Consider the following 19,984-nt stretch of genomic DNA (forward strand, 5'->3'; position numbering starts at 1 on the left):
AGTGGTCCCATTAAACATTCACAATTTTGTCTTTTTGCCTGAGTTCTTATAGTGAATATGAGAATATGGATTATCTCTAATTGGTTAACATTTTTTGGTTAAAACACATTTTCAATTGTTGCACTTTCCTTAGGGCAAAATTAACTTAGCCAATTCTTTGTAAACTGACCACATTCATGCATTTTCATTCGTTTGACCAATGTCAATGTTACCAATGACTTATTGTAAATGATTAAGTAGAAAGATAAAAAATTTAAATAGGAACATATCACTCCCGTAAAGAACAATAAGCGGTTTTCAAATCTGTCATAGATCTTCCGATATCGACTTACCGAGCGGAATTTCTGCTAAATTGGAAAGCTGTCAAAATTGTGATATAGCTGTCTTAAAATATTGCCTGTTGGCCCTCCGACAATTTTATGAACTTGAATTAAATTATCTGTATCAATTTAACTGCTTCGTCTGTTTTATCTTATCAATTGGTTGGATAACGGATAAATACATTTATTCAGAACAAAGTTTGAAAAAAATGTATTCATTCAGGCATATAAACAGACATCCCTTTTATTTTTATAGACCTGACCCAAGATTTACGCAAGACTTTCGCGGGGTTGATGGTGTAGATTAATGGTACTAGGCGGTAGCTCAAAAGCGATGAGTACAAACAATTGACCCGTTGGAAGTACAGCTAGTCCATATAGATAACTAGCAAGGTAGTTTCTCTGTGTCTGTTTCGCAAGGAACAGCCATTTAACAAAATCTGACTTAGTGTTATCGTTTAGCCGGCTTGGTTGAGTGTTGGAGGGAGTTTCACTCCTCTCTTCATTGCTGACCACAAGTTGAGCCTTGGAAGAGCTAAGGCATCGAAGCCGAGGTAGACGGAAATAGTCCGAAAATGCCTCCAATCGAAAATGACGTCGGGAAAAATCAACTAAAATCTCGTATACAGGAACTTATTGATTCAAATCAAGTGGTGGTATTCAGTAAAAGCTATTGTCCGTTTTGTGTGAAGGTAAGTAAAATGTTGTCTCTATTTTGTTAGCGACTAACAGGACTATATTGCTATCGTTTTGTATGGTACTTTCCCCGCTGGTTGACACATTCTGCCTCGAGTCGAGGGTCTTGTTTTGATCAAACTGGGTATTTACTTAGGTCCGTTGGGACCTGTCGTACCGTATATGGAACAAGCTAGTAACCAAGCTAGCCAGATAACTTTAGTCATCTTGCAAACAATCGTGTTGCATAGTTAACTGTTAACTAACACGATTAACTAGTCAACTTTGACTAACGTTTACATGTCTTTGCTGTATTAGTAACTAGGCTGCCAGGAAACAATCACGTGTGTGTAGTCAACACTATCAAGTCTAGTTTAGTTACGACGCCATCTGGTAGAATCACTAGTGCAGTCAATAGAAGGTAAAACCTTATTCAAACAATAAAGTACTGAATCTATACGTTTTGCCTGACAGGTGAAAGATCTGTTCAAGGAGCTGAATATACAGTGCAATGTGGTGGAGTTGGATCTAGTGGGTAAGCGCATCTTTCTCGAAGCGGAATGCTTCGTTTTTGTCAGGAATATGTACTCTTCATTTTATTCTCAATGTCTGTTAGTCATACTTCACACTACTGCTAGTTGTTCTATGGCCATGACCATTTTTATTATCACAGTGAAAGTAGCGGCGTGTATGCTTTTAAGATATAGTTCAATTGGCAAATTGCTTTCACTGGAAGTTCAGACGGTCTTGAGTGTTACGCTAAGCGATCCACTCCTCCGAATAATCAACATTGTGCTTAATTCAACTTGGTAATGCTATAATCACTCTGTAAACTCAAGAACAGGGGAAACCTGTGTTAGCTTGAAAAATGTTCATGGACCATGCAAACGTGTCCAGTGCGTTGTAAAATGTAATTTTTGTACCGGACCATCATTACAGCCTGTAGTGAGTTAATTACAAGAATGATATTTCTAAAACAGTACTCTAATAGTTGATTGGAAGTCAACAAAATAAAATCAGGCCAGTGTGTGCTCTCCTACATGACTTGTTACTACGTTTTACCACGGAATGCATGGTCAACATTTAATTCAGGCTACCACAAAACCTGCTGAGTCACTCACTTGATCCATCTGGCTGTATTCCATCTCTCGCTCTCCCCTCCCTCTCATCCTCTCTGAATTATTCTGCATATTAACATGTGCTGTGTTTGTTTCTAAAACCAACCCTAAGTGCATTTATGTCAATGTATTTGTAGATCTTTAAGAAAACAGGATGAATGTTATTTTGTATACATTTACTCAGCCATCCTCTCTTAACGTTGTGTCCAGAGAATGGATCCAACTATCAAGAACTGCTGCTTGAGATGACTGGGCAGAAAACGGTCCCCAATGTTTTCATCAACAAGACACATTTAGGCGGCTGTGATAAAACGTTGCAGGTATGGAATGGTCTAGCTCTTTTTTTTTTTCCTCGTAACTTGCGGTTCTTGCCAGCACCTCCAACTTTTTAAATGTTGGCAATATCCTGCCTTTCAATTGACTCATACTGCGAATGCAGTTCGGTAGGTTACGGCTGTGAAGTATACATTAGCAGTCTTAGGTTCCCCTTGTGTTTTAGTATGTGTTATATAATGCCCCTACCAAACTGCCATTTACATCAAAATGGCTACTTAAGAACACTCAAAACTAGTCCCCTCTTTCCTCTATGCTGAGCTGCAATTAGCTCAGGGAACTATTGTTTTGCCTTGCACAAGGTGGTACTTTGCCTGTATGACACAATAGCTTATGTTCAGTTGTAGCCACCAACAAATTCTCTTTAGTGGTATACATCTGTCCTGACAAAATCGCCCGGTCCCCTCATCCAGCAAATGCTGGTTTTACTCTGTTGAAAGCATCGATTGTGTCACGTCATGAATTGTCAATGATTATGTTGACTGATAAAATGGATAACCTCGCAGTCATATAACCTTGAGAACCTTCGTATCCTCGTTCGGTTACATCTGTTCTGTAGGTGGTACGTGGATAGTATTACTGTCTGGTGAGCAGTTGCCTGCTTAGGTTAGGATTGAATAAGAGTAGGGGAAGGGTTAACATAAAGGTTATGGTTAGGGTTAGTAGATGGTTAGTTAAGATGTTACTGATAGTCAGTAGATAATCTGTAGGGCATCTGCAGAAACACCTTTGGGACTGTCAAAATGGTGTTCGCGTTCTCTTGTGTACACCATGGCGTAACTCTGTGAGTCCGACCGTTCCACATGACATGCATGTTACTGTGCAAGGGGAAAGTGTTGCGTCCTGCTCGTTGCAATATCTGCGGTGGCCCTGGTCGCAACGCCGTACCACTGAGTCCTTCAGAATGGCTAACCGCCGGTCTTCCTCCTCGTCTTATCAGGCCCACAAAGACGGTGTCCTGCAGCAGCTGCTGTGTGGGGAGAATGAGGTCTACGACTACGACCTCATCGTGATTGGGGGCGGATCAGGGGGCCTGTCCTGCTCAAAGGTGAGATTCCCCACGAATAATGCGTCACACATGCCTCGGCTCTGGGCCTGCGCGTCTCGTCGCAGTGACTGTATTGTAACGAGATGGTTCGGTGTGTGTTCGGTTCGTCTCAATTAATTCTGTTTTCAGATGACCGCCACCCTCCCAACATTTGTTTTTGGTTCTCTTTCAAAACCATACTTTGTTTAATAGAATAACACCAACTTGAGTAAAACCCGCTTTTGGCCATGCTGGTAATAAGACTAGTAAGCGTTTTTGAAGTTTTGCTGGCTTGTTGTGGCAGCAGTGAAACTGAGCCTGTATGCAGAGCTGGTTTGATGAGTGGTTTGTCTAATCAAGTTGTCTGATCGGAACTCAGGAGGCAGCGATGCTTGGCAAGAAGGTCATGGTGTTGGACTATGTGGTTCCCACACCAAAAGGCAACACCTGGGGTGAGTAGGGCTTCCCTGGACCCCCCCCCCCCCCCCCCCCATGATACAGTCTTCAACATATCATTATTCTGGACGTCTGTTATTACTGTCCTCAAATGTACTGGCAGTTGTCGGTGTTCATTACCTACGTCCGTGGTATTCAACTCTGACCCTCGGAGTCAGTGTGGCCCTGAGGTACGCGGGCTGCCAGCCCACTGTGAGCCCTGACGAGTGTGTCTGTGTGCTGGACAGGCCTGGGCGGTACCTGTGTCAACGTGGGCTGCATCCCCAAGAAGCTCATGCACCAGACGGCTCTGCTCAGGACGTCCATGCAGGACGCCCGCAAGTTTGGCTGGGAGTTGCCTGAAGAGACAGGTAACATACGGGGACTGGACGGGTAATGAATCCACACGTTGGATTAGGTTTGGTCTGTTTGCAGCTAAATCCAATGGCTGAGAGCGCTCGGCCACCTGGGGCTTTTTGGTGGGCCCTTGGGAGGTGTAGGGGCTTCATTTAGGATTCAGATGTTTTTAATGCCTTTCTAACAGCTATTGGGTTAATGCCTTAGAGGAATCTCATTTGGGCCCTCTATGTGCTTGCGATGACTGCTTTCCCAGCTGGACATTTTTTTTCAGTGAGGGTCGCTAACTACTAACTGTGTAAGTGGGCTGTCTTTTTATTTTGTGAACCATTTAAAAAAAAAAAAAATTCTCGACTGGTTCAAAGCCAAGCACAACTGGGAGACGATGAAGACTGCCGTGAACAACTACATTGGCTCGTTGAATTGGGGGTATCGTGTGGCGCTGCGAGACAAGAACGTCAACTATGTCAACTCCTACGCAGAGTTCGTTGAGCCGCACAAAATCAAGGTGGGTCGCGCTTTGTGGCGTGTGCTGTCGCACGTTTAGCGGCGGTTAATGCTGTTTAGTGGGTTATTCCTGACAGGCCACCTTTCATACTGAATTTACTGTGTTGGAGTTCTGAAAATAGCTGTTAAAACTAGCCATGTGTTAGTTCCTTTGCTAACAATGGTTGCGCTCAACTAGGCCCACTACGTGCACTTGTCCTATCAACAGGGGGTGTTTGAGAAGAAGACCCATGAGGCCATAGGGTAACTGGTAAAATTATTCTGAAGCGGTTCTTCACAGGTACTCTGAGAAGAACAAAATTCAGGGGGTGGTACAGAATCGGGAAAAAGGGTTGGGAACCAATGAGCTGCACTGATCGAGGCAGGGATACTGTCTGTTCACCTCCTGGTACTGTACATCTGGCAGTAGACACTGACTGAGGGGGTTGGCAGGTAGTGGTTAGACCAGTTAATAAAGGTTGTTAGATCAGTTCCCTGAGCCTGTTATGTGAAACATCAGTGGTTGTGTCCCTGAACAAGGCTGTTAACCCCGATTGCTCCACAGGGCATTTCTTTCAATGATAATGTGCTCCAAGTCAGTTCAACTCATCTGATGTGGATTAAGTGTTTTGAGCAGCTTCAAACTATTACGCACTTCTATTAGCCCATATTTCAAGCTGAAATTGCAGAACAAGTTAGACAATAGCAAGGAGCTGTTTACCCTTGAATGTGTGTCAATGTTAAATGTTAACCATTAGAGAAGTTTGCTGTGTAACGAGTGACAACTATTTCAAGTGCAAAGCCATAAAACCCCACTTAGGCAGTCATTGTCTCCCTCATAGGCGGTTTCAGTAGCAATTATTTACAACTTAGTCATTTAGCCGAAGCCCCTATCCAAAGCGACTTACGGTAGTGAGCGCATACGTTTCTGACCTGGTCCATTGTGGGAATCGAACCCACAACCTTGGGTGTGGCAAGCGTCGTTTTGTAGCGACTTAATTACATTTGAACCCCTCCATCCACCAGGCGACCAACAAGCGTGGGAAGGAGACCTTCCACACAGCAGCCACATTTGTCTTGGCGACGGGAGAGAGGCCGCGTTACCTGGGCGTCCCTGGAGACAAGGAGTACTGCATCACCAGGTGAGAGCCTGCCATTGGACAGCCGCCGTCTTTAACATCGTCCAATTAGAGCGCCATTATCCATGAGGAAGCCCTCACTGCGCTGTCGGCACAACAGATTAACATTGTCACTGTTTTCCCTGAGGGGTCTTTCCTGCATGGGTGGAATTCATAATGAGTAGCGGGGAGGGAGGGGGGGGAGAGGGGGGGGGGGATAACAACGTTCTGAAATGGCTTGGTAGTCTACTATTCTCAGACAGCCAAAGACACAATTCAGGCTACATCTGACCTTTTTGCAACTAGTTAATGATTTAACGAAAAAATGTGGTGTTTAATGTGCTATTTGCCAAAAGAGCGGTGGAATTGTTGCGTCGATACATTCGGGGTATTCCCGGCTTTTTATGGCGTTGCTCTACACTCCGTACGGCTGATGGTGAGTCTGTCCCCTCCTGTACGCAGCGACGACCTCTTCTCTCTGCCCTACTGCCCGGGCAAGACCCTGGTGATCGGAGCATCCTACGTGGCCCTGGAGTGTGGGGGCTTCCTGGCGGGCCTGGGTCTAGACGTGACGGTCATGGTGCGGTCCATCCTGCTGCGGGGCTTCGACCAGGACATGGCCAACCGGGCCGGCGAGCACATGGAGGAGCACGGTGTCAAGTTCCTCCGGAAGTACGTCCCTGTCAAGGTGAGCGAACGTGACGGCGTTTATGACCGAGATAAGGGGCGTTACATTGCTGTTGTCAGGGATGTTACCTAATGTTTCGCTGCCTATCACACCTTCTGGCATTTTATTTCTGAGCTTTTATGGATCTTAGCCAGGCTTCGTGGCACAGCTGAAGTAAAAACCACCAAAGATTGCCTCACAGCTGAAAATACAGAACACGAAGGAGTGTGTCGCTCGAGTGGACTTGTTGACCTAGGGCTGTGTTCGTGACACAGTAGTGCCTCGTAGCTTTTATAAAACATGTCCAACATTAAAGTAACGGTTACATTTATTTCAGTACAAATACTTCCGGTTGTATACTGGCATTTACCTGGATGACAACAAGGTGGATGTGATTCAGCAAAAACATCATTGTCTTGTCTGCACCAATATGTCACGGTTGCCTGCAGCCAAGCTAGATCGCATATCAAAAGTGAAACCAATCTCCCCTAGTCTAGACAGCCTGGCCTAGTTAACCCCTGCAGTACCAAACAGAATGCCAAGCTAGAAACCAGGGGAGCTAGCGCACGCGTGAATCAATAAACCTTTAGGTCCCGAAGGGAATGTGAAAATAATGCTGTTTCGCGTGGTGTTTCAGGTGGAGGAGCTGGAGGCGGGGGCTCCTGGGAGGCTGAAGGTCACCGCCAGGAGCACGGAGAGCGAGGAGACAATTGAAGGGGAGTACAACACTGTACGTATGCCCCCCGTCGGTACCCCACAGCTTAGCCCTGTGCTGAAGCTAACCGCAATGAATGAAAACCACCAGTGTAGAGTTACTCAGACGTCTTTAACCGTCGTATTGGGGATGATCCGACTTGGCGACGCCCTGTTAACCCTGTCCTCCCCTAGGTGTTGATAGCAGTGGGGCGGGACGCCTGTACCGGCAAAATTGGCCTGGATCAAGCCGGGGTCAAAGTCAACCCAAAGTAAGTCTCCTTCCTCTTCTCCGTTCCCAGCAGTCCTCAGGGGTACTCTGATATGGGTGTGTGTACCTTTAAGACTTCCCTGCAGTCACCATGATTCAGCACTACTGCTGGCTGGCTTCCCATGCTTCTAGCAAGTGGACTGACAGGAATGGGTCTGCGAAGTGTAGATTTTTTACTTTGTAAGGAGAAAAACCTCCTCGCCAAACAAGCATTTGAGGAAGTCTTTAGCAAATAGTTTTTTAGTTTCTATTAAAGTGAGGTCATTAGGTTGACAGACATTTAATTCTATAGTGATTGCCCCATTGGTTACAGTAGTGGGGTAGGTTTATCGAAAGCTGTGCCTGAGGCGCCATTCACATTAATTCATTCATGAGGAAAATGCGTGTCTCTACTTGATGCTTGAGGACATGAAGGGGGCCAATTGTTAAACAGTAAATCAACCGTATTTTTCAATTTCACCAATTTCGTGGGTGCTCCTGATATCATCCCTGGTCATGAGTGAGTCAGGCATACAAGGCCATAGTGTCCTGGCTTCAGTCGCACCTCGTGTGTGGTACTGATGTGTAGGAGGGAATCATGTTTCTGATTAGTGAAGGGGAAATGGCAACAAGTCTTAAAACTGATTCTAATGGATGAAGATGTTCCAGAACAACACAAGTTAAAACAAAGGAGTAGATTGACAGAATTGTTGTTTATTTTTTATGTCTGAGAAATATTGAATGGAGTTCAAGGGTTTTGGTGGCAATTTGGTTATTCACGTTTGTAGTAAAGTGTAGCTAATACAAATTTCACAAATTTGTCGTTTTTGTCTTCAAATAAGTTAAACAGTTCTAAACAAAATCTCTTGTGTTGTCTGTACGACCTCATTGTTAATTCATACTAATGTCTCGATCTCTTGTGTAATCCAGTTCAAGTTTGTCAGGAGAAGCTTATCTGAATCCTTGTCTCTTGATTACACCTGCTGCTCTGTATTTTACGTTAGCCAGAACCGACGTCTTTCCCAATGTTTTTCGGGCGTACTCATTTCAGCTCATCAATTTCAGATCCGTGTTGTTCTGCATGGTCAGGTTCTACACATGCAGTACATGCTATGAATTGTCAGAATTGACTGTGAACATTGAGTGCATTCCACTGCTAAGGCATGGTGAATTCAAACTGAAGCATTTCATCAGCTCTCCTCCCCTGGCAAATTGCTTGGAAATGCTGTGGTTGGCTGATACAGGTGTTGTAACATCTGTGTGCCAATGTCTAGAAACCTGCTAGCCTCGCGTTTTTGCCCCGCCTAGTAGGCTCCATTATTTATGGCCACAACTTGTTTAACTGCTACTGCAGTCTGAGCCCATAAAGCTCTTTAAAATGCCAGAGCAAATTATTTACCCTAGGATTGGTGGAATGTGGGGAAGACCAAAACGAGTCTGTTGAAATGTCTCTGGGTCGGAACTAAGGCTCTGCTGCAGTGATGTGTATCTGACCACTGGGCCACCCCACCTGTTTGCAGTGATGTGTATCTGACCACTGGGCCACCCCACCTGCTTTCTATCATGCTGTTTGACGTTGAACTGACCATGTCTGTAGCTACCTAAGAGACTAATTTGCCTGCTGTGTGCAGTTTGTCTACAGTGGCTTGGGTGGTTTGGTTCAAATCCACCTCTGCAGCATGGGTTAGGTTCCTGACACTTTAGCTCATTCTCCTGTCTTTGCCACTTTCCTATATCAAGGCATAACAAAAGATTCAGCTAAATTGATAAATACAAATACTGTCAGCAATTCTTTTGTGTAGTGGGAATTATTGATTGTTCTGTGCTTTTTGAACCATTCACTTGAATCTGTTTCTTCTTCCTGAGATTGTATTTCAAAAAACTCTTTGAAAGTCTGTGACTATTCTGCAGATGAAGCTGTCATTTGGAGCTGTTTTCATGTACTTCCGCATGCTTGAGGCATTTCATATTGATTGTAGATTAACTCTTAAGAGCGTTCCAGAACGTATTTAGCATCTTAAAATGACGTGAGGCCACTGTGTACCCCCAGCAGAGAAACGAAGAAAGCCCGTGTCAGTTAGTCTGAATCTGCAACATGTGCCTCTTCAACTTCACTTAGTGCCTATAATTAGTCAACTGGGAGATGCTAGCGCCGTTCCCTTGGGGCTGTTACTGCTTCCTACAACAGCAACAAAACATGCAGCCAAGGCCTTAAACAGTTCAAGCTTTCTTTGCGATGTGAGTCAGGTGAAAAGCTTATGATAAGAGGCGGCGTTGTATTTTGAGACTTGTTTGGATAATAATAATTATACAGGGCTCCAGACTAACATTTTCAGAGTATCAGTTTGTGATCCCGGCACATAATTTAGTCCCATGACTCCTAAACATTAATGCATATTTCGAGTATCAATATATTTGTAAATACAGATGAATTAATTTGGTGTGACCCAAGAGGTCTGGTGATCGTAAGTGAAAAGTGTCAAACTCAGGTCTTTGAGTTGTTCGGTGAAAATAACTTCTCTTTCTAGTGATTTTTATGTGTTTGTAACGACCAGAGTGCCCCCAGGACTCCCCAGGCGGACAAACTGAAACATCAAGTCAGAATTCTACATTGAGGCCTCTGGTTCAGAGTTGAAGTCTGTTCCTGAAAACGTAGTCTTGTAAATGTGTGGTATGTGCAGGGTGCATTCATAACTACTTGGGATAGAATAGTTACCTCTGCAGTCCATTTTTACCAGCTGCAGTTTCAGAATGTGAAGTGTTTGCTTGACAGCTGCGAGGGAGACGAACACATTGTTCACCAACTGCACGCCACTCATCTGGCCATTGACATGTTTCAAGAACCGTCGTTCAGTCGCCAACTAAGCATCGACGTGACCGTGATCTTTAGTGTTCCCCGATGGCCGGCGTGGTCCCCAGACCGCCACCTGTTTGGGAAGTGGTGGAACGGGAGGTTCTAGAGTCACCGGTCACTAGTCCATTTCCTCTGGCTAAGGTTCCGCTCTCCGCCCGCGTCTCCTAGGAATGGTAAAATCCCGGTGAACGACGAGGAGCAGACCAACGTGCCCCACATCTACGCCATCGGCGACATCCTGGAGGGCAAGTGGGAGCTGACGCCGGTGGCCATCCAGGCGGGCAAGCTGCTGGCACGGAGGCTGTACGCGGGGGCCTCACTCAAGGTGTGTGTGTGTGTGTGTGTGTGTGTAACTTCCTGAAATGAGTAGCGTTGATGGAATTGAATGAGTCCTCGGTTGGTGCATCCAGTCCATTTTTGCTCTCCTGTGTGTCCTTACTGGTTGGTAACGGCTGAATGTTGCCTGCAGTGTGACTACGTGAATGTCCCCACCACTGTGTTCACCCCGCTGGAGTACGGCGCCTGTGGGCTGTCTGAGGAGAAGGCTATCGAGCTGTACGGCCAGGAGAACCTGGAGGTGCTACTGACACGACACACTGCGCTTCCTGCCTACTGCTAGTACACACAACGCTAGTGCTGACACAATACATGCTAGTACTACTGATACAACGCTAGTGCTGACACAATACATGCTAGTACTACTGACACAACGCTAGTGCTGACACAATACATGCTAGTACTACTGATACAACACACAACGCTAGTGCTGACACAATACATGCTAGTACTACTGATACAACACACAACGCTAGTGCTGACACAATACATGCTAGTACTACTGACACAACGCTAGTGCTGACACAATACATGCTAGTACTACTGATACAACACACAACGCTAGTGCTGACACAATACATGCTAGTACTACTGACACAACGCTAGTGCTGACACAATACATGCTAGTACTACTGATACAACACACAACGCTAGTGCTGACACAATACATGCTAGTACTACTGACACAACGCTAGTGCTGACACAATACATGCTAGTACTACTGATACAACGCTAGTGCTGACACAATACATGCTAGTACTACTGATACAACGCTAGTGCTGACACAATACATGCTAGTACTACTGATACAACGCTAGTGCTGACACAATACATGCTAGTACTACTGATACAACACACAACGCTAGTGCTGACACACTACATGCTAGTACTACTGATACAACAGACAGTTATTACTCTGGTATTGTTCTGCTGTCTCTGTATTGATTGCCGTCTTACTCGGCAGGTGTACCACAGTCTGTTCTGGCCTCTGGAGTTCACCGTTCCCAACAGAGACAACAACAAGTGTTACGCCAAGATCATCTGCAATAAGCTGGACAGTGTGAGAACCCTGCCCTCTTCCAACTCCCGGCTGGCCATGTTTTAACAGCCGCTTTGACGAGTACTTCCTGTTCCACTCCTTCTCCCTGTTAACGCCACTGCTCCTCCTCAGGACCGTGTAATCGGGTTCCACTACCTGGGGCCCAATGCCGGCGAGGTGACGCAGGGCTACGGTGCCGCCATGAAGTGCGGTCTGACCAAAGAGCAGCTGGACAACACCATTGGAATCCACCCAACGTGTGCCGAGGTAAGACTGATCCCAGACCAGCTGGTGTTGGTTGTGACCATGGATAGGACAGGCTGTTGTTAGTGTTGATCCGGAACCCCCCCCGGCGACGGTTGCCTAGGCATCTGTCAGCGTGGTGTCTAAGGTGTGACGTGTACCGATGCAGGGCTCAGCCGTTGTTCTGCTTCTCTTCCAGATCTTCACCACCATGGAGGTGACCAAGAGCTCCGGCGGTGACATCACCCAGTCAGGCTGCTGAGGTTAAACCCTGCTCGTTTAGCGGGCTGTCCTCCATCTTGGGTCTCCCCCCTCGCTCTTGCTTCGTAGCTTCGCCCCTACGTGGGCCGCCCTCTCAACAGTCCACAACCATGACCAGTAGCTTCTCAGGAAAATCCAGTAAGGTGATCTGAAACTGTGGTGGACCCTGAACGGATGAGACCACTCCTTTGGGTGGGCGGGCCTGGCCAGGAGGTTGTGGGCCGATAGGCTGCCTGTCCCCCCCCCCCCAAATTACAAAAAATTAAATGGATGCACTGAGGGCGGCTTGTAGTGCGGAAGCAAGATGTTGAGGTGGGATGCTGTGGAAAGGACAGCCCGCTAGACAGCGGGGTTACTCTGCTGCTTCGTAAGGCGCCCCCTTGTGTGTCCTGACCAGAGGTGCGCCCACTGTCCTCAAGGACGGATGTGTGCTGTTTGAAGTCCTGTCCCTTAACCCAGTCTCTGTGGTGGGCTAGGACCGATGTCCCTCTGTGTTGGGAGACACTGGGAGGTGAACCAAACCCTTTCGTCCAACTCCCCAACTTTTAGACACATTTTCTTATTCGCCTATGACTCTGTAGTCAGGCAGTGGTGTGAACTACGGACACACAGCCAGTGTTAGACTGAATGGATATCGTGTTCCTCTGAACTCTCTGATTTGGTTTGTCGGAGCTCCTTGTCATATTTGCTTGATAGAAGATAAATATGTTCTAATGTTGTGTTTTCTTTTTGTGATGAGCCTCAAGCCATCAGCGGTCTGGGCATAATCTCCTGTCAGACGTGTATATGATCTGATAGCGTACACAAGAAAAAGTCCCAAGTTAATGGCTGTTTGTTTTATCTGCATTCCTTGTGTACACCTTGACATTTCTCTGGGTCGGAGTCGTCGGTCTCAGATTGTAAATGACTTCCATGTCCGACTTCTAACAGTGTTAACCAAAGGAAATGCACGCAGGAGTCCACGAAAACGAGCTTCTGACAACCACTCTCATTTGACCTGTCATTCAGCCACGAGGTCCCTTAAAACACTTCCCACTTGAACTCTTCGTATTCCAGTACATGTACAATATGGGTTGTAATGAATGTTACGGTTTAAAAACTAAAATCAAATGTTCCAGTGAGAAGTCTTATGAGTACTTCGTCGTATTGGTTTGGCCTTTCTGTTTTTGTTTGTTCCGTTTTGTGTATGTAAGATGTATCTAATCTGGGAGAGGTCGGTGTTTAACAGTAAATTCCTCTCTGACTGCTGTTGTTGACCATGGAGATGGTTGAAGTGTATGAATGGCTGACTTCACTGGCATCACTGTTTTTTTGTAGATTCACACTCGCAATACTTTAATAAAAGTAAACTGAACATGCAAGCCGTCTCCCTGACTCGTTCGTCAGCAAATGACATTGACGTTTCACTTGAAGCAACCCGTTGCTTAGTGATGTTAGTGGTGTAATCTGTGTGAATGCAAGAACATGTCAGATTCACAAGAAAATGATTCAATTGCCAGAGTTCCTTAGCAACCTGCTTTTTAATTTCCTGCGAAAAGGACTGCAACTTCCTACCCAGGATTCATGTGTAAACTGTGATCAGTCTACCTGGAAAGGACGAACAATGGTGCCTGGAATCAGATGTTTTTATCTTTTTACGTTCCCTGCAAATCAAACAAATGTCGCTCAAAACCAGAAGCAAACCAACAGACCACTGATGAATAAAACAAGGGGTTATAAATTGGGTTCTAAATGTCCACCTCATTAACTGCCCACTATATTTGACCCAGAAAACGCTTCTGTTTTTAAATGTTCATTAACAGTACAGTGGATCAGTCTGGTGTTGAAGTGGTCACCATTCATTTCCCAATAACATCAGACAGCAGGCAGACGTTTGAAATCTATCTGTATCAATTTCTATGGGTCTATTCAGCCAGTCTGCTGCGGTCGTGATCAAAAGAGTCTGGACTGGTGTGAAGCTTTTGTTGGTTTCAGTTGTTCTGTCCTTTAATTCGCTGGAGCATATGAGCAGTGTCACCTGTGCATGCTGCCATGACAACTGTGGCCTTTGTGAATTTCTATTAACTTTATAGTCCAATTTAATTCAAATGCAATCTGCTGTTTTAACCTGTCGTGCACATGAACGCTTTTTGTACTAACACACGTTACAATGGCGTTAAACTGAAAAGTGAACTGTTATGTGTCAGTTCAGTTCTAAGATCAGGACCAGAATTCAGAAACGTTAGTACACCAGTGTTGCGTAATATGACTAAATAACCAGGTCTGTTTGTTCCTCCTCGTCGCGATGGAAGTTGAAAGGATTGCACACGTTCAGAGTGTTAACCAGAGTTTATCCATTTGGCCGTACCAGTATCCTCCCAGACCACAGTTTCAGCCCTGAAGGAAATATACCCGACGATGACTAGATTAAACATGCACACGCTCTGATTGGTTACCAGTATCAAGCCTGCATATCCTGTTGCTTCACAATGACTTGCTAGCGATTTCATGTAAAACATTAATGTCTCACCGCAAACAGCTGCGTTGTAGGTATGTCTGAATTGCCTCGTCAATGCGCACTAACCAGATCTCGTGATGTAATGCAGGGTTACGTTGAAACATATGTGCCATATTTAAGCATTAAGGGATGTGGTATATGGCTAAGAGCTGTTTTTATAACGTGCAGCGGGGTGCCTGGATACAGGATTAGCTGTGGTATATGACCAAAATACCACAAACCCCGCGATGCCTTTCGCTATTATAACCTGTTACCAACACAGTAACAGTAGAAAAGTAATGTGATTTCAAACATGTGGTATACGTTTTCTTATACAATGACAAAACACCTAGTTAATAATTAAGCAATTAGGCACGAGATGGTGTGGTGTGGTATATTGCACACACGGATCCAGCACTTAGACGTGGTAAATCGGCAATATCACAAACACGGAAGATGCCTTATTGCTGTTATAAATCAGTACACAAATAGAACAGTAAAAAGTGACATGATATCATACTCATGATACGGTCTAATGTACAGCAGCTTTTCACTTATCAGCGTTACTACCGGACGTTTCGTAATGTCAATAGGCAGCTGATTATATTTCTCGGTATTCACAAACTGTAACTGACTCCAGCACCAGTGACTCACTGATCCGAATGAGGAACAATGTCTCGGATGAAGGGATTGGTGGTTTCATATCAATGAGATATGGACCATTTGTTCGACAGATATATTTTTCCACTTCCTCTTCCCCGTACGAGTGACTGTATTGTACTGCAGGGCAGTGTGAGAAATAGATTCAACAGTGCCCCCTACTGATGCTTTGGATTATAAAACCTACTCATGCCAAGTCAGTGTTCATGCCTGGATGCACTTTTAACAGATTTCCTTCAGCCTAAGACCCGAATGTATTGTGATCCTAGCAACGCCACTGCCCGGCACTGATGTTGGACAGAACAGTGGTGAAAGATACAGGAGAGAGAGATTTCACTGAAATAACAGGAAGCTGGATTCAAACCCACACTGCGGCAGTGTGTGCTCCAGAGGCAACAGCTTGGACCACTGGAACACACTGGGCCACTATATTATGTATTTTCACCACAGATGAAAGTGTGTCCATAATACTGACCATTCTATGTGAAGCCTAGATAACTTCAATACCAAATGTACGTGACTAAAAACGTGACAATTTCTGTTGCCTACTGTACACAGTAACCCTGTGAATAATTTTGATTCGCTAGTTTTTCTGTGTAGTCGTCCATTGTCTTCAGGGCCGGCCCTAGCCTTCTGGGGGCCCTAAGCAAAATGTCATTTTGGAGCCCCCTCTCCCCTAGTGGTCCAGGGCTCCCTAGCAGTCCAGGGCCCTCTGGCAGTCCAGGGCCCTCTGGCAGTCCAGGGCCCTCTGGCAGTCCAGGGCCCTAAGCAACCGCTTGTGTCGCTTATGCCTAGGGCCGGCCCTGATTGTCTTAACCCTAGTGATGGCCATATAAGGCTTCATTACTGTTCTTGCTAGCAGCGCTAACTCAGATTTAATTTTCAAAATAAAAAACATAATTTAAATATATAAGGTAATATGGTTAAGTCTAGTCTGTACATTTCGTTTGATGTCCGTTACAAATATTGTTCTTCTCTTTTCATTTTTACAGACTCGATTGTTAACTATATTGCCTTATTCATTTCAACGATGGCTTTTGTTGTGATAAAGTGCCGCCAGCTTAATATCCTGCAGCTACAATAACGCTAATGAATCCTCGTTTGGCCATCACTACTTACACTGTCCCGACGAATTTGGGTGGAAGTGCGTGTGACCTCTTTCAACATCCTTCACCAGTTCATTACTGTTGGACTGCAGGGGCAGTACAGTTTGACCTTTCCCCGGTTGTCAAGGAAGTGTTGTTAGTGTCCTCATTCCAACCACGGTCATCAAGAAGTATTCTTAAATGTTATTCATTTAACAGATGCTCCTTTCCAGAGAAACCTGCAAGAGAAATTAGGCTGATTTGATAACAGGAAATGAATGATTGGACGGGTTATTTACCGCTCTGTTCAGACCAATCAAGTTAATAGGGTGGAGGAGTTAAATGTCACGGAATTCGTGTCAAAGGTAGTCTCCTGTCAAAGGTAGACAAACGGAAGTTGCTGTTGTGTGTGCGTACTACAGAGGGTGGTCAAATACTACTACTAAGTCAAGTGATCTCAGAAAGATTTACTGATCAGTTAGAGCTAAACTGATTATTAAATAAAAAATGTTGGTTTGAGTGAATAGGTTCTATAACTACCAACAGATTCATTTTGAATTTGATTTAATTTACCAATTATTTGTGTTTGATATTATTTGTTAATACTTATCAGCTAAGTTCTTTTGACTATTCCCACAATTTATTTGGAATGGCTGTGGTTTGCTGTACTGACTGGGAACATGATGTTCCCCATAAACAAAATGGGCCGTTCTCCTCTGGGCAAAAATGTGTTTGCAATGAATCTTAGGAGCCAGTTTCAAGAGGTGGAGGGAGCAGGCGAGGAGGAGGTGACGAGGGGAAAGAAAAGAGGTGGAAGGGAAGGAGTTCGTGAGCTCATATGCCTCAGCACTGTCATTAGGGAGCGTAGCCTTGGACATGTGTCAGGCATCGGGCAAGAGACCATGACCATGCCAGGGCTCTCTGTGTTCTCTCTCTGTGTCTCCCTCAATGTCTCTCTCTTTGTGTCTCTGTTTCTCAGTGTCTCTCTCTCTCAATGTCTCTCTGTATCTCTCAATTCAATTCAAATGGCTTTATCGGCATGGAATGTGTTACTACACGCATTGCCAAAGCAAACATCAATATATAAAAATTATAGGCAAGACAAAATAAATAAATGAAAACAGAACAGTGAACAACAACAATCACAGTTACAAGTAAGTAAGGGTACAGGTATTACTGTAGTTTCATTATCCTGATACATTATTATATTGGTTGTCCCTTCGGGTGTGGCAGGAAGCTACATATTTAATCGCTAATATAGTATAACTGTGTTTTCCCCCTAGAATAGGCTGCATTTTCTCAGTTTCTGTTGTCCTTTCAAAGAATAACATTTTGTTTTAGTTTAGTTTAAAAATATTGGGGGGGAATATTTATTGTGTATCTGTAGTTTTTGCAGTGTAGGAGAAAATGTTTCTCTGACTTTACTTCTCTCTCTGAGCAGAGGGAGAACAACCTGTCCTCAATGTCTGTGTGTCTCTCTCTCTGTGTCTCTCTCTCTGTGTGTCTCTCTCTGTGGCTCTCTGTCTCACTGTTTCTCTGTCTCTCTCAGTGCAGTTCAATTCAGTGTGTGTTTTATTGGCATGGATCGATGGTTAACACTATTCCCAAAGCAATGTTAAAGCAGCAATAGTGATACAGTGATTTCTTTTTTTTTTTTAACTAACTTAAATTATTTTACAGAAAATAAAACAATCAGAAATTCACATTGTGGGTGGCATTGTCTCTCATATGTAATGACAGGCCAGGACATATTCAGCTGCCAGGTCTACTGTCTCTATGCTTTTGCCTATAAAAATGCACATTTGCTCAGTAGGTGAAGAACATCAGCAGATGTTTTCAACATCTCACCCACAGTGAAAGTCATTCCTCTGACCATCCATGCTTTTTATAGTGTCCTGTCTGTGGCCAGACTATGGTCACTGGGTCTGTAAATTATTAGCATATATCTTTTTCAAGATAATTGATCTTTATGAGGTGTTGTGCTAACTTTTTTTCTATTCAGAAATTGGCAGCATTGAAGTGTTGATTTAATTTGATTTCCTTTTGGCAATAATTAGTGTATGTATTTTAGTTCTTTTTTGTTTTTGTTATTGACGGTCGGAGTGGTTCTCAACCATTTTGGGCCAGTGCCCAAAGCAGAAGGATTAACTTTCAAAGGAAATGCGTTAAAAACCAGTGAAAGTTAGAGAGGGTCCTGCAGTCATGTCAACAAAGCCACTTGTATTGAAGAGTGTTTTAATGTGCGTCTGGATGCTGGATGCTAAGTTGCTTTCATGGGAAGTCTGACAGCGGAATATCCCTCTTGTAAATATGTAACCACTGCGATAACAAGGCGTTCTCTGTGTATCCCTTAGAGAAATGAAGGCTTTTAAAATAAATTCTTCCACAGGTAATACCAAGAAAGAGAGCGTCCATTTTCCTGAGTTTACAAAGTAAACGCCACGTGGGTTAAAGGGATGTTTAAGGGATCGCATTGTTAAAGGGATGCTTCGATTCAATTACAAGTGCACTGCAGATATTTGTCTTTTCACCCATAAACCCATATTTTTTTATTTTTTTTGCTAAAGCAATATATGAAATCAGATGTATTACCTACCACCATTTAGTTGTTTTGTGTTATTTAAAATAAAAATAAAATGTTTAAACAATGCAATTAATTATTCCACTAATTTTTTGTTAAATGCATTTACTCATTTCAGCCACCAGGGGGCAGTGCCCCCCCCCCCAAAAAAAACTGTACATGTTCTCACCATAAAAGGTTGATGGACTGACCTCAAACTGCCTTTTGATTTTGTCAAAGCTCAATGAGACCAGGAAATCCATGGTGATGCCTCCCCTGTCCCTGGGCAATGCTGGCCAATCACAATGGTTCATGGGGCTTCCCTGCCACCTATAAGCTTGCGGTATGGTCAAGGCTTGTGCCACGAAAGAGCACCTTAGAATGTTGTGTCACCTGACCTGAGAGGTCTTTACATTGGCTTTTGATTACAAAAAATATGATATTGGCATTTTAAGATTGCAAAAACCAATATTGTTTGTTTTACTGAAACGGTTTTACTGTGTTTGAAACTATCCGTCTTCTCTCGGACTCTCCAGCCTCGTTCATGTCTTTCACAAGTTAGCTGATGTTGTGTCACTGCAGTTAATCATTGCAAGTATTACAGTGGAATGCAGACTCTGTCCTGACTTGCTTGACAGTTACACCAACAACCGAAACAAAAAAGTTGGAGATCTACATTCTGAAGACCCAAAAATAATAAAGTCAAAGCCACTTGTCTTTTTGTCGGTTCTGCATTATGCAACAGCAATTTAGAAGCAGGGAAAAGATAACGATTTGTTAGAAATGTTTGTGCTTTCCTGACTTGGTGATGCCTATTTGTGCACATAACAGTCTAAGCATTGAGACTGGGGCTGTGTTACATGAAGGATAAACAAGCCTGTCAGATTTAAATCTCTGACATTATCATGCTATAAATACAGAAGCAGAAACTTTGTTTTCTTTGTGGATTTGTTACTAGAAGTTTCCCAAGGTTTTCAGTTTGAGAATAAGC

General features: G+C 44.2%; 1 protein-coding gene across 1 annotated transcript; it reads left to right on the forward strand.

Moving 5' to 3' along the window:
- Positions 1-589: 589 nt before the first annotated feature.
- txnrd3 (thioredoxin reductase 3) lies at positions 590-13,573 on the forward strand. The gene is made up of 16 exons (XM_010894973.5): positions 590-1,012; positions 1,470-1,530; positions 2,324-2,433; positions 3,387-3,494; positions 3,853-3,925; positions 4,157-4,279; positions 4,631-4,773; positions 5,778-5,893; positions 6,332-6,557; positions 7,174-7,266; positions 7,425-7,501; positions 10,502-10,658; positions 10,803-10,910; positions 11,634-11,729; positions 11,841-11,975; positions 12,151-13,573. The coding sequence occupies exons 1-16, from the start codon at positions 896-898 to the stop codon at positions 12,211-12,213; spliced, it is 1,806 nt and encodes a 601-aa protein (XP_010893275.1). The 5' UTR covers positions 590-895; the 3' UTR covers positions 12,214-13,573.
- The last annotated feature ends 6,411 nt before the right edge of the window (positions 13,574-19,984 follow it).

This window comes from Esox lucius, chromosome 17 (assembly GCF_011004845.1).
Source record: "Esox lucius isolate fEsoLuc1 chromosome 17, fEsoLuc1.pri, whole genome shotgun sequence".
NCBI classification, from domain to species: Eukaryota; Metazoa; Chordata; class Actinopteri; order Esociformes; family Esocidae; genus Esox; species Esox lucius.

Coding starts and splice junctions, on each gene's coding strand:
- txnrd3 (XM_010894973.5), top strand. CDS start 896: ATGCCTCCAATCGAAAATGACGTCGGGAAAAATCAACTAAAATCTCGT. Junction 1,531..2,323: donor GGTGGAGTTGGATCTAGTGG/GTAAGCGCATCT, acceptor CGTTGTGTCCAG/AGAATGGATCCAACTATCAA. Junction 4,280..4,630: donor GGAGTTGCCTGAAGAGACAG/GTAACATACGGG, acceptor ACTGGTTCAAAG/CCAAGCACAACTGGGAGACG.